Source organism: Cotesia typhae, unplaced genomic scaffold (assembly GCF_013202065.1).
Source record: "Cotesia typhae breed Kobodo isofemale line unplaced genomic scaffold, CoteBio_Ctyphae contig_23, whole genome shotgun sequence".
Lineage (NCBI taxonomy): Eukaryota > Metazoa > Arthropoda > Insecta > Hymenoptera > Braconidae > Cotesia > Cotesia typhae.
Genome location: NW_027423729.1, coordinates 4,219,153 through 4,232,327, shown reverse-complemented (window position 1 = coordinate 4,232,327; position 13,175 = coordinate 4,219,153). Strand labels below are relative to the sequence as shown.

The window sequence follows — 13,175 nt, the reverse complement described above, 5'->3', positions numbered from 1 at the left end:
TATATACTTTCATTTCTTTGAGAGTGTCGAGAATTTTGATATTTAACTAACTTCACTTTAGTCATCAATTTTACATTATAAATAATGATAATAACAAACGATAAATTAAATATAAAATTACAACTTACCGTAAATGTTTGATAACCTTTTTCTAAGTTGATAATTTTTAAAACACTATTGCTTCATCAATAAAATTGTTGCAGCATTGAATTTGTTTGACAGGAAAAACGAGGTTAAATTAAATAGCACATTCTGGTAATTTCAATTTTATTTTCTACTCCGATTTCAATACTAGATGTACTCATGTATATGTTAATTTTCAGTATCTCAAATTGTATTTATTTTTAAATATTTATTTTGTCGATTGTCAACAGACCATTGTCGTTGAAATAAATGCTTTTTATTACCGTGTTTTCGATATGGATAATTTTACCCAGCAGGTAATTATTATTTATAAATTTTATCATGTCACTGAAGCTGACAGACGTTAGAAATTTTTTTATAATTTGCAATAAAATTATTGTAAAAAATATTGTTAGGGCATTTTTTTTTTTTTTATTAGTTATTTGTTATAAAAAATCGTACTGAAGTTAGCGGTCAGCTGTTAATTTTCAAAATTTTTTTAATAAATCAATTACAACAAAAAAATGCTTTTAAAAATTTTCACTTGTAATTTTTATTAATTTTAACATTTGGAATTTTTTAATTAAATTTTTTTTTGTAATAATTTAATTGCTGTAAAATTCTAAAAAAAATTTCTAATGTCTATCAACTTCAGTGTCATGATAAAAATTAAAAAAACTAACAGTTGTCAGCTAACTTCAATATGATATTTTATTTGGATGAAATTTTAATCTTATATATTTTGGTGCAGGTTGACGAGATCGAGGCACTGACAGCTATTTATGGCGACGATTGGCAGGTAGAGGATGAAGAAAATAGAGCATTTAGTATGAATGTTCATGAGGGTGATAAGTCGATAAAACTTTATGTTAAATTAACAGCTGATTATCCTTCCTCTGCACCACCATACTTTGAGCTTTCTGCTCCGCAATTGCGTTTGGAGCAGAAAAATCACATTAGTTCCCTTCTTCAAGAGGTATACTTGTAGGTTTCATATGTATATGTAAATTTTTTTTTGTTTAGAGGGTATTTTTGTACTTATTCTAAAATTTCATCACAGAATATTCCTATTAAGGGGTGCGACACATGTAAACGCTTTAATTTTTGCCGCAAATTAAAAAATAATTAGTTTTTAATGTACACTAGTCACAAAAATTAAGGGATATAAAAAAAATTCCAAATTTTTTGGTGATTTTCAGCGAGCTGTAACTCCGAGGAAAATGATCGCACAGAAAAAAAAAAAAAAGCAAATTGTAGCTCCAAGTGTCTAGTTTTTAGATATGACCATGAAAATTTTTTGTCATCGTCAGGTCTGGAGAAATCCTAAGAAAACTACTGAAAAAAAATTTTTCGAAATTTTTTTTCGTCTTAAAAAAGGTCTACGGGCTTCAAAAAATTTTTTCGATTGTTTCGTTTAAAAGCTCTTTTAGTAAATTTAATACCCTTTAATTTGACGTAATCAAAAGCCTGTACGATAATTTGCCGCGGAGTTATCGTCAATCAAAGCAAAAATTTTTTTGACTTTGGAAATCAATAACTCTGGAAATAATGACCGTATAGGAAATCGAAGGAGGGTTTTGAAAACTACACAATATTCTCTATAAGAAAACGTAAACCGCTTTTGAAGAAAAAAATTTTTTTGAATTGAAAACTCGGACTGAAAAAAGACAAAAATTCGCATAATTAAGGATATTTGGATAACTTGGTATAACTTTGGATAAAAGGGATGAACGAAGGATATCGTTGGTAATTTTTAACTTCAAAGTGTCCCCTAAAATCCCTAAGAAATTCAAAGCGCTGCGATTTTTTGTTCATAGTGCCCAGAAGCTTCAAATTCTGTGTTTTCGCAAAAATCACCATTATGAGCAATTTTGTGATTTTTATTCATTTTTCCATTGAAAAAAATTTTTTTTTTCAAAATTCTTTATTTTTTCGATCAAAGAGATTGATTTTTCAAGAAATTTGAAAAAAAAAAAATTTCAATTTTTTTCGAAAATTTTTTTCGAAATTTTCTCAATTTTTTTCGACTGTTGTTTTACCGCCGGCATTAGCGTTACCCAAAGCGTACCACGTGGAGGTTGCTCGGTCGGATTTACGCTTCTCACACACACACACGTGTGTGTGTGTGTGTGTGTGTGTGTCTTTGTCTGTTTGCAGCTGCCGAATGACCTCTGTACGCACGGCAGTAACTGCTCAGTACCGTGTATTGCCACCTCTGTTCCGAATCACAGCTCGTAAACGCTCTTGCATGTTGATGCATCGTCGAATATCACGTTGCGAAATTCCTTGCCAACAACGTAACAACGCTTGAGTCAACTGATGAAGATTGTGCAGTTGCGGATAGTCTCGCCGCAATCGACGCCCAAGCATGTCCCAAACATGCTCAATTGGGTTCAAATCAGGACTCATCGCTGGATGATTAAGCGTTGTTACGTTGTTGGCGCGGAGAAAAGTTCGCGTACGAACTGCAGTGTGAGGACGAGCATTATCCTGCATCAAAATGAACCGTCTTGCCCCCATGCGTGTGCGCATAGGCAGGACGTGTGGCTCCAGAATTTCGTCGACGTACCTATCGGCAGTCAACGTCCCACGAACGATGACCAACGGGGTTCTGGTATTGAAGGACACGCCTGCCCACACCATGACTGATCCACCATTGAAAGCTGTAACTGGTCTCGTAAAACCATCCCGATCTCGTTCTCCACGACGGCGCCAAACGAGAGATCGTCTATCGCTGCCATGAAGACAAAATCGAGATTCGTCAGTCCATAATACACTGGTCCACTGTCTACGACCCCAATGGTGATGATCATGAGCATAGGCCAATCGGGCTCGGCGATGTCGTGGAGTGAGCATAGGCACGCGATTTGCGCGTCTAGCGCGTAGTCCTTGCTCTCGAAAGCGATTTCGAACCGTCGAAGCCGATATGTGTTGTTGGGGAGGACGTTGTCGACGATTGCGAAATTGATGAGCGATCGTGTGGGCATGCGCAGTAGGGTTTCGACGAGCTTCTCGAATGATAGCTCGATCATCACGCTCGGTAGTGATTCGTAGTCTACCTTGACCCGGACGACGATCGTAACTTTGAGTCGCGTTAAATCGGGCATAGGCCCGACTGATAACGGACTGGCTCACTCCCATAGAAGCTGCTACTTCCACCTGACTGTAGCCCTCTTGAAGGAGGGTAACAATGCGAGCCACATCTGTGGCAGCTAAATGTCGACGAGGCATATCAAAAGGTGCTTATCAAAGAAAAGCTTACATAAAATTCACGTAAGGAATTTAGGCTAAAAAGAAAACGTAAAATTCAAGTTTTGTGTGAGGAAAAGCCGAACTCCGCGGGGGTATATCAATTTGTTTTTATTGAATTTTTAAAATGAGATTTAAAACTAAGGCAGTTGTAGCGGACAGAAAAAATTGAGTTAATTTTTTTGACAATAGTGAAGCATTCTGAAGACGATAAAAAAAAAAATTAAAAAAAAATTTTTGATAAAAAAATTTCGAAAAAATTGAAAATTTTTTTTTTTTTTTTTTTCAAATTTCTTGAAAAATCAATTTCTTTGATCGAAAAATAAAGAATTTTGAAAAAAATTTTTTCAATGGAAAAATGAATAAAAATCACAAAATTGCTCATAATGGTGATTTTTGCGAAAACACAGAATTTGAAGCTTCTGGGCACTATGAACAAAAAATCGCAGCGCTTTGAATTTCTTAGGGATTTTAGGGGACACTTTGAAGTTAAAAATTACCAACGATATCCTTCGTTCATCCATTTTATCCAAAGTTATACCAAGTTATCGAAATATCCTTAATTATGCGAATTTTTGTCTTTTTTCAGTCCGAGTTTTCAATTCAAAAAAATTTTTTTCTTCAAAAGCGGTTTACGTTCTCTTATAGAGAATATTGTGTAGTTTTCAAAACCCTCCTTCGATTTCCTATACGGTCATTATTTCCAGAGTTATTGATTTCCAAAGTCAAAAAAACTTTTTGCTTTGATTGACGATAACTCCGCGGCAAATTATCGTACAGGCTTTTTGATTACGTCAAATTAAAGGGTATTAAATTTACTAAAAGAGCTTTTAAACGAAACAATCGAAAAATTTTTTTGAAGCCCGTAGACCTTTTTAAGACGAAAAAAATTTCGAAAAATTTTTTTCAGTAGTTTTCTTAGGATTTCTCCAGACCTGACGATGACAAAAATTTTCATGGTCATATCTAAAAACTAGACACTTGGAGCTACAATTTGCTTTTTTTTTTTTTTCTGTGCGATCATTTTCCTCGGAGTTACAGCTCGCTGAAAATCACCAAAAAATTTGGAATTTTTTTTATATCCCTTAATTTTTGTGACTAGTGTATAAATAATGATAATTTTGTTTTGAAAATTTATAGGCATTTTTTTTACGTGTATAGCGCCCCTTAAATGTAAGCAGTGAATTTATCGTCTAAAAATTTTTTTATATTCAATTTAGGTCTTTAGCCGGAGGACCAGTTTTATATGAGTGGATTGAAAAAATTCGCGAAGAATTACAAAAAGATAAATCATGTAAAATAGAACAAGTAATAGAACATAATGAAGTCGTTAAAAAATCTCCAAAATCTTTAAAAAAATCTAATGAAGAAAAAGAAGAAAAAATTCCCGAAATTTATCATGGAGATGTAATTGTCGATAGAAAAAGTTCATTTCAGGGTCATGCTGCGCAAGTGTTTTCTGTTCATGATGTAAAGTAAGTATTTTAGTAATTAGAAATAATATTTATTATTGGTAAAAATTAATATTTAAAATTTTAATTACCCTAGAAACGTTCTGAAAAAATTATATGAGATTAAAAAAATAGAACAGGCTACGCACAATATGTATGCGTACAGAATAGTTACAAATAATAAAAATTTTTCTCAAGACTGTGAAGATGACGGTGAGAGTCAAGCTGGCTCGAGGTTATTACATTTTTTACAAATAGTCGACGCAAAAAATGTACTGGTGGTCATTTCACGGTGGTATGGAGGAATACATCTGGGACCTGATAGGTTTCGACATATAAATAATGCTGCAAGACAAGTTTTGGAAGCTGCAAATTTAATAAGCAGAAATAAAGAGCATAAGAAGTAAAATATGTACATATGTAAATAACAATTAAATATTTCTCATAAAATTTAACTGATGTTATTAATTTTTTTTTCTATTATGCCATTGGTTGATTTTAATTTTGCTGAACTAATTTTTGACTAGCATAAAAAATATTAAAATCCATACAATTAGTTACACAAAGATCTAACCAATCGACGTTTTTATTTCATAATAAACTAACTAATAATATTTGTCCGATAAAAATGATACTCTATCCAGATATAAGTATAAGTAATAAATATATGATTAAAGTTGTTCAATCCGATTAATAACTAATGATAATAATTATAAATTGTGCGAATCCGAAATATATAACTCAACATGTCTCGATATACTTAAATGATTATTCAACTGATGAAACAACCACCCAATCTTCAGCTTCTTCAAAAATTGCCGATGATACGAATTCCTTGGACAAGACTGTAAAAAATAAATATTTTTACATTAATAAAATAACAATAATTAATAAATTATTTAAATAATAGAAAAAAATATTTACCATTAAACTGTATTTCCAAATCTCGTGAATTATTTTGGCAAGAATTTTTTTTATTATCAACAATGACATCCTTAGTATTATTTTTAACAGTATATAAATTTTTGCTGCATTCACCAAGAGTTTCTAATTTTTTCAACTCCGTGCGATAGCTTTCGTCTTCATCAGACTCGTCAGTATGCTCACTGATATCATTTTCTCGCGAAGATAATACTTTAGGTTCTATCGTGGGTTCTGTACAATTTAAATAAGTGATAGTACTGAGTGAGTTGTTGGTAGTAGAATCTGGTGAGTAAATTTGGCTGCTCGTCATGTACTCAGACCAATCGAAATTTAGCACATCAGCGAGTAATTTTTCCTTAGTCTCAACATCCTTTTGAATATTTTCCAAGTTCCTTTCACTTTTAATCAGAGATTCATCATCAATACTCAAAGTCAGTAGCGACGAATGTGTTTCATGAATACTATAAGTAGGTTGTAGTGGCAAAATACTGTCAGTAGTATTATTACAATTTCTATTGATAAATTTGTTCTGTTTTTTATTCTTTCGCTCTGGCGTAAAAACAACGTCTTCAAAATCTTGCTCGCTAATTTTTTGAAAAATTTGTCTCCTACTCAAGTGAGCATCGACAGTGTCTTTTGACTCCGTTCCTTGCTCAGTTTCCACTGGGACTTCCGCGACTAAAGGAGTGTCAATACTTAGCGGAACTATCGGCGGCATTTCCGTAGCCTCTTCCCCGCTGACCACTGGATTGGGATCTACCCCACGGGACGGCAAAACACTTAGCGCCTGGATAATATTACTAGGACTAATTTTATAAAACGGAATCGGGATTGAATTTTCCTTGAGTTTCGTCGTAAGACCAATAATACCCGCAGTTACTGGTTTGCTAATTTCCGCAAACGAACCCAGCGGTTCCTTTAATTCCTCCGGCGCGGATTCAATCGTACAAGACTCTGGATGATAGGCGATCCGTAAAATATTTCTCTCTCCTTCCAAAACAAATATTTCGTCTCGAGTGCAAGCGACGTCTGTTATTTTTCTCAGATCACTGACGACTGATGTAATGGTAATAGTGACTGGATTGATGACATGGATATAGTCTTCACTATAAGTAACAAAAAGATCATCGCAAAAAGGCAGTACGATACCAAAAGTTGGTTCTCCACGTTTTTTCTTCAGCGTTTCAGGCGCGGGGTTCAACAAAAGTACTTGAGTGTTGCTAGTCTGAATTGCTTCTTTGAATATCAAAGTTTTCAACACGGTACCGGTTTTATCAGCTTCCCACAATCTCAATCCCGGTCTACTGGCGTAAATAATTGACTCTTTAATTGGAGTTTGGCGAGTACCAAATACGGCTCCCAACTTTCCCAGTGTTTTTCTTTCCTTCTGACCAACCTGAGAAACTTTGCTGTTGTGATTTCGATCCACCAGGATCGTTCTGAAGAGCGTAGATACCAGCAATAGTCCTTGCTGATAACTTAATTGAACAACTGCGTACTTTTCATTTAACAATTCTGAAGATTTAGATAAATGCATATAAAAATCAATCTCTGTAAGTACAACAAGCCCGTCTTGATCACCGCTGAACAGCTTCATACCATTTTTAGACCACTCGACCGCACTAACTGGACTCTTGTGCAGCCCACCGATATTGTAACGCTCTATTTGCTTCTTTTGCTTCGGCTTCAAACTGTGAGGCAGAGATTCTGGAAGGTTTTTGGGGATCTGAAAAACTGTCACAACTCCATGATTATTTCCAGCGGCTACCATGTAGTCAACTGTGGATATCACGCGCAAACAAGTGATGATTGAGTTGGCATTCTCGCATCTCAGCCGCTGCAAGTCTCCAGATGCTCTGTCAAACCAGTAAACTAGCCCACAGTTTGTCCCGATGGCTATAAACTCCGGAACGGCATCGATGCAAGTGAAATTTATGTCCTGAGTGAAAATTCCGCTCTGAAGTTTAACCGGTATCTGTTGTAGGAGACTCGTTAATGGTGCCCATTCCCTCAAAGGACCTCCATCCTCGCTCATTGGAGTCATCATCGTTTATCGAATAACTACACCGACATTCCATTAAACAAAATCTTCAAATCACCGAACACTGCAATAGTAAATTGATTTAATTTAACAGTCTAAATACTTGGAGTGTTTCTATTATTTTTTATCAAGACTAAATTTTTATTAAATCATATGTTTCAAACTTTCTCTTATTTTATTTTATTTCCTTACTGTTTGACTGCACTCTATGTTTATCATAACTCGTAACACATGTTTTGGTGAGTAAACACAGCCGAATAGACAAAAGTAAACAATTTGACAGTTAAAACGTCAGTTTTTTGACATTTGATCCACGAAATATCGATAACGCAGAACGGCATTACTGTGAATAAGACTTAATATTTTATATGAATATATATATATATATACATATTTTATATGAATATATATATATATATATATATATATATATATATATATATATATATATATATATATATATATATATATATATATATATATATATATATATATATATATATATATATATATATATATATATATATATATATATATATATTCATATAAAATATTAAGTCTTATTCACAGTAATGCCGTTCTGCGTTATCGATACTTGCATGATAACACAAGGAAAATACTAAGCGGGATATTCAATTAAATATTCAGCTCACTTCCATTATTCAAAATTTCTGTAAATTATTTTTTTATTTTAAAATAAATATAAGTTAGAAAATTTTTATGACGATTAAAATTTTTTAAAATATTTTTCTCACCTTATATTTTTTTTCAGATGATTTGAAAATTGGTAAACAAAAAAGATCATTAAATTTTTAAATGACATTAAATTTAACTGTCACTTCACAATTGTTTTAGTTTTTTTTAACAAATAAATTATAGCAAAAAAAATTATTAAAATAATGGTCTTGTAGAAATTTTAATAAATTAAAAATGTAATTTTTTTTAAATAATTTAAAATTTTTGAAGAACATATTTTTGGTTTAAATTATTTCCACTAGATGGCAGTATGTTTTTGTTGTTGAGCGCGGGTCTTGCAGTTAGCATACTGAATTCATGTAAATAATTATCTTCGATCATAGCCGCCATTATTATCTCTCCACGTTAATGAGCCAACTCACACGTTGCTCATGCGCAGTGCACCCGCACAGGAAAACTCGAGAACAACTAACCTCCCAATTTTACTATAAGTCCTCGAAAGTTGTTAGTCGTCGTCCATTAGAGTTATTGCCTGTGAGTTGTGGTCTTGTTTGTGATATTGAGTTTATTATATTTAATAACGATATTATTTTATTTAACTTATTTAACATTTAAATATTAAATTAACAAAATGCCGAAAAGGAAGAATCAAGCGTTAATTGATTCTGATAGCAGTGGAACTGGATCAGATGGAGGATCTGATTTGGACAACGTAAGTAAAATAACCTACATTTCGATTGGCAGACTTCATTTTTTTTTAACTAGATAAATTATTAATAATTTACAACTATATAAAACTGACTTATTGCGTAATTGCTTTGACATATGTAATGGTTAATTTATTAATTATAAATTTTGTTTTATAATCATCTTTTTAAAAAATGTTTATTAATATCTTGAATTTAATTGTGTTTTAGGATTTTCTGTCTTTGGCTAAAAAAAAGAAGGAAAAGTCACAGAATGATGCCTCATCAGACTCTGGCACCTCTGACTCTGATGACGAGTGGAGTGCCAAGTCTAATAAAACTAAAAAGAAAATACCTACCAAAAGAAATAAAAGAAAAATTCACAAGCCAAATTCTGATGACAGTGGTAGTGAAGAAAATTCTGGAAAAGCTTCCGAGCCTGAAGAGGGTATTTATCATTTCACTTGAATATTTTTAATATTAATAAAAAATTAATGTCTTTACACCTAGCGGTCAAGTGACTAGTAAATCTAATTCAAGCTAACGGATGGAAACTCCATCTTCTCTATTGGTCGAGAGACATTCTCTCTTCACATAAAATCGATGGGGATCCATCGAACTTGAATACTAGTTAAGCTTAAAGCTTGTGGTGTCTGTTTGAGTTATAAAGATGTTCATTGAAATGATAGAAACTCAATGAGAGCAAAGACAAACCTTGAAAAAATAAATGAGGTTGGTTACCAAGCCAGAAATCGAACTAGTCACTTGACCGCTAGGTGTAAAAACATTAATTTATAATAATGCTGAAGTTAGCCGTCAGCTGTCAATTTTAAAAATTTTAATAACAAATCAGTTACAATAAAAAAGTGCGTCTAAAAATGTTCACTTGTGATTTTTATTAATTTTCACATGTGGAATTTTTTAATTAAATTTTTTTTATAATAATTGCATTATTATAAAATTTTAAAATAATTTTTAATGTCTGCCAACTTCAGTGTCATAATTTACACAAATATAATTCGGTTGTAAAAAACAAAATAATTTTCTACAGGTGAAGTATCTGATTCGGAGCTCAGTGTATCAGATGCAAGCGAGGAAGAATTTAACGATGGGTATGACGAAAATTTGATGGGTGACGCTGAAGATCAAGCAAGATTGGCTCAGATGACTGAAATAGAGCGTGAGCAGGAAATTTATAAGCGTATTGAGAAGCGAGAACTTATGAAAACGCGATTTGACATCGAGAAGAAATTAAGAATGGCCAAAAGACAGGAGGCGAAAAAGCAAAAAGAGAACAAGAAGAAAGAGAAGAGTGTCGAGGAGAAGAAAATTGAACGAGCTCCTGATCTCAAAGAAAGAAGTAAAGACCGTAAAAAGACAATTGAGGAAAAACAGGACAAGAAATTTCAAGCAATGACGCTCCTGAAGGCTCGTCGTGAGGAAAAGAAAGAACGAGAGGAGAAAGAGAAGCTAAGGATTGAACAAGAACAGCAACAACAACAGCCAAAAGACGACGAGGAGGAGCTCGAAGACGATCACAAGGGCAATAAAACTAAATTAAAAACTTCGGATGTTTATTCTGACGACAGCGGTTCTTCGGACAGTGCCGAAGAAGAAGAGCCAGCCAAGGTTTCTTCCCGACGTTCTTCATCGAGTGGTGACGATCGAGATTCTGACTCGGATGACAAAAAATCAGTGACTAGTAACAAAGCTGTGAAACCGAAGAAGCCTCTGTACGTCGGACATAGAGACGATCTAAATAAAGTGAGATTGTCTCGGCACAAAATGGAACGTTTTGTTCATCTACCATTTTTTGATCGTGTAGTACGTGGCTGTTTCGTCAGGGTCGGTATTGGTAACAATAACGGCAAGCCTGTCTACCGAGTCGCCGAAATCAGCGGCGTTTGCGAGACCGGTAAAATTTACCAGCTTGGAGGCACTAGAACAAACAAAGGATTGAGATTAAGACACGGAGCTCAAGAACGTGTCTTCAGATTGGAATTTGTCTCAAATCAAGATTTCACAGACTCAGAATTCTGCAAGTGGAAAGAAACCTGCGCTCTCCAGGGAATTTCTATGCCCACTTTCGAAGAAGTCGAGGGAAAACTTAAAGATATTAAAGAAGCAATGGTCTACGAATTTAAGGATGAGGATGTTGAAAAAATAGTTCGGGAGAAAGAAAGGTTTAAACAGACTCCTTATAATTATGCCTTTAAAAAAGCACAACTGCTGCGTGAAAGAGATGTAGCCAACGGTCGTGGCGATGACGAAACTGCCAGTCGTTTGAATCAACAACTTGGAGAACTCGAAGAGCGCGCATCGGAGCTAGATAAAATGCGGACTGCTACTATTTCAAGTATTTCTTATATTAACGATCGTAATAGAAAGAAAAACGTCGAGGAAGCTGAAAAAGCTATAATGGAAGAAGTAAGAGCTAACAAAGGCAAGAAAAAAGAAGACCCGTTCACTAGGCGTAGTACTAAGCCAAAGATGAAGTTCGTAGCAGAGGACAATGATAAAGATTCCGATGAAGCTGCTAAAGAAAGTGATTCAGCTGGTGAAAATGCTAAAAATACGAATGATAAGGAGAATGGTCCAGAGCCGAAGAAGAAACAGAGTAGTGAAGACTTATTTAATGCTCATGATTTTGATATTACAATAGATTTGGAAGTACCTATTCCAAGTAAGTATTTTTATTTAATTTACTTGTCTGTCGATTGAGGATTAATTTTAATATTTTTTATTTTTTATTTATTTATTTATTTATTTATTTATTTTTTTTTTTTCATCAGGCAATCCTGTTAGTGTGTTACCTAAGCCAGTAAGTAACATTAAAGACACTGGTCCAAGACGATCACTGAATCTCGAAGACTACAAGAAGAAACGGGGTCTCATCTAACACCTTACTTTTTACGATATGGTTATAAATAAAAATAATGGATCATTGAGCGACAGAGAAGAATAATTAAATTAGTTTATATTTATTAAAAGAGTTATATGGCGCAATTATTTTGTTGATATACCGCGTCAGGTGGAATAAATAAGCATATACATAATATTTGAGGTATATTTAATAGCACGTATTGATAGTAAACATTGCGACTCTGGATTTATTCACTCAACTCGTGTTGTCAAGGTGAATAGAATATTTATAAACTAATATTTATGAAACTCAATTAGATCCGACTCTAAGAAAACTAATAAACAATTTCTATGGAATTGTGTCCATTACTACTGTAAATAGATTAATAATTATTAATAGCCTTTAAGATTTTGTTTTATATTATTACTATTATAATTATACCTATTATTATTTTTAATTTTATTAATTATTAATTATTAATTAGGTAGAAATTGCGCTCAATTTATTAACACATTTTTTAGAAAAATGAGTATAGACACTTGACTGATCCAATTAAATTTTAAAAATTTATTTACTCGTAGATATATCAAAGATTTGATTTCATTTTTTTTATTTTATAATTATTTTTATTTATACTATTCTATTAGAAAGAATTTTAGGTTAAACAATTTTATGTAAGTTTAGGTTTTTTTTTTTTTTTTTAGTTACGTATCATGTCGCGTTATTTAACAAATGTTAAAAATACTGTGTGAATAAAGTGTTGGATACAGCGTTTATTTTTACAGGAACAGTATTAAAGTAAAAAAAAAAATTGAAATTGTATAATAATTTTTAAGTGCAGTTCCTTATTAGAATAAAGCGTTGATCAAACACAAAATAAAATAATTAAGCTGATCAAATGTACTTTAATAATTTTTTTTTTTAATTTTTGTTTTTAATATTAATATTGTTATAATTATGTTAAAATAAATAATCGACCAATTATTTACATTATTATCAATATAATGATTGTATACATGTACATAAAAATCGATAAATTTGATTTATAAACTAAGTAGCTATTGATAATGTAATTCTTATTTAATTGCTAATAACATCAATGTATCATGACATTAAAAAATATTGAAAATAAAGTTTAAAAA

At 32.6% G+C, this 13,175-nt stretch overlaps 3 protein-coding genes across 5 annotated transcripts; 2 read left to right on the top strand and 1 right to left on the bottom strand.

Annotated features, from left to right (window-relative positions):
• The first annotated feature begins 115 nt into the window (after positions 1-115).
• LOC141525027 (protein IMPACT-A-like) lies at positions 116-5,278 on the top strand. 3 transcript variants are annotated; one of them, XM_074239275.1, is made up of 5 exons: positions 116-255; positions 324-440; positions 875-1,107; positions 4,593-4,847; positions 4,921-5,278. In XM_074239275.1, the coding sequence occupies exons 2-5, from the start codon at positions 420-422 to the stop codon at positions 5,228-5,230; spliced, it is 819 nt and encodes a 272-aa protein (XP_074095376.1). In that variant the 5' UTR covers positions 116-255; positions 324-419; the 3' UTR covers positions 5,231-5,278. The 3 variants fall into 3 exon arrangements, with proteins under 3 accessions (XP_074095376.1, XP_074095377.1, XP_074095378.1); XM_074239276.1 differs by having other exon boundaries at positions 122-255; positions 375-440; XM_074239277.1 differs by lacking the exon at positions 324-440 and having other exon boundaries at positions 136-255.
• Positions 5,279-5,285: 7 nt separating this feature from the next.
• LOC141525024 (WD repeat-containing protein CG11141) lies at positions 5,286-8,114 on the bottom strand. The gene is made up of 3 exons (XM_074239272.1): positions 7,981-8,114; positions 5,748-7,852; positions 5,286-5,668 (listed from the first exon to the last, which is right to left on the bottom strand). The coding sequence occupies exons 2-3, from the start codon at positions 7,792-7,794 to the stop codon at positions 5,592-5,594; spliced, it is 2,124 nt and encodes a 707-aa protein (XP_074095373.1). The 5' UTR covers positions 7,795-7,852; positions 7,981-8,114; the 3' UTR covers positions 5,286-5,591.
• An 890-nt stretch (positions 8,115-9,004) lies between these two features.
• On the top strand, positions 9,005-12,451 carry Rtf1 (RNA polymerase-associated protein Rtf1). The gene is made up of 4 exons (XM_074239321.1): positions 9,005-9,196; positions 9,402-9,618; positions 10,222-11,853; positions 11,963-12,451. The coding sequence occupies exons 1-4, from the start codon at positions 9,116-9,118 to the stop codon at positions 12,067-12,069; spliced, it is 2,037 nt and encodes a 678-aa protein (XP_074095422.1). The 5' UTR covers positions 9,005-9,115; the 3' UTR covers positions 12,070-12,451.
• Positions 12,452-13,175: the final 724 nt, after the last annotated feature.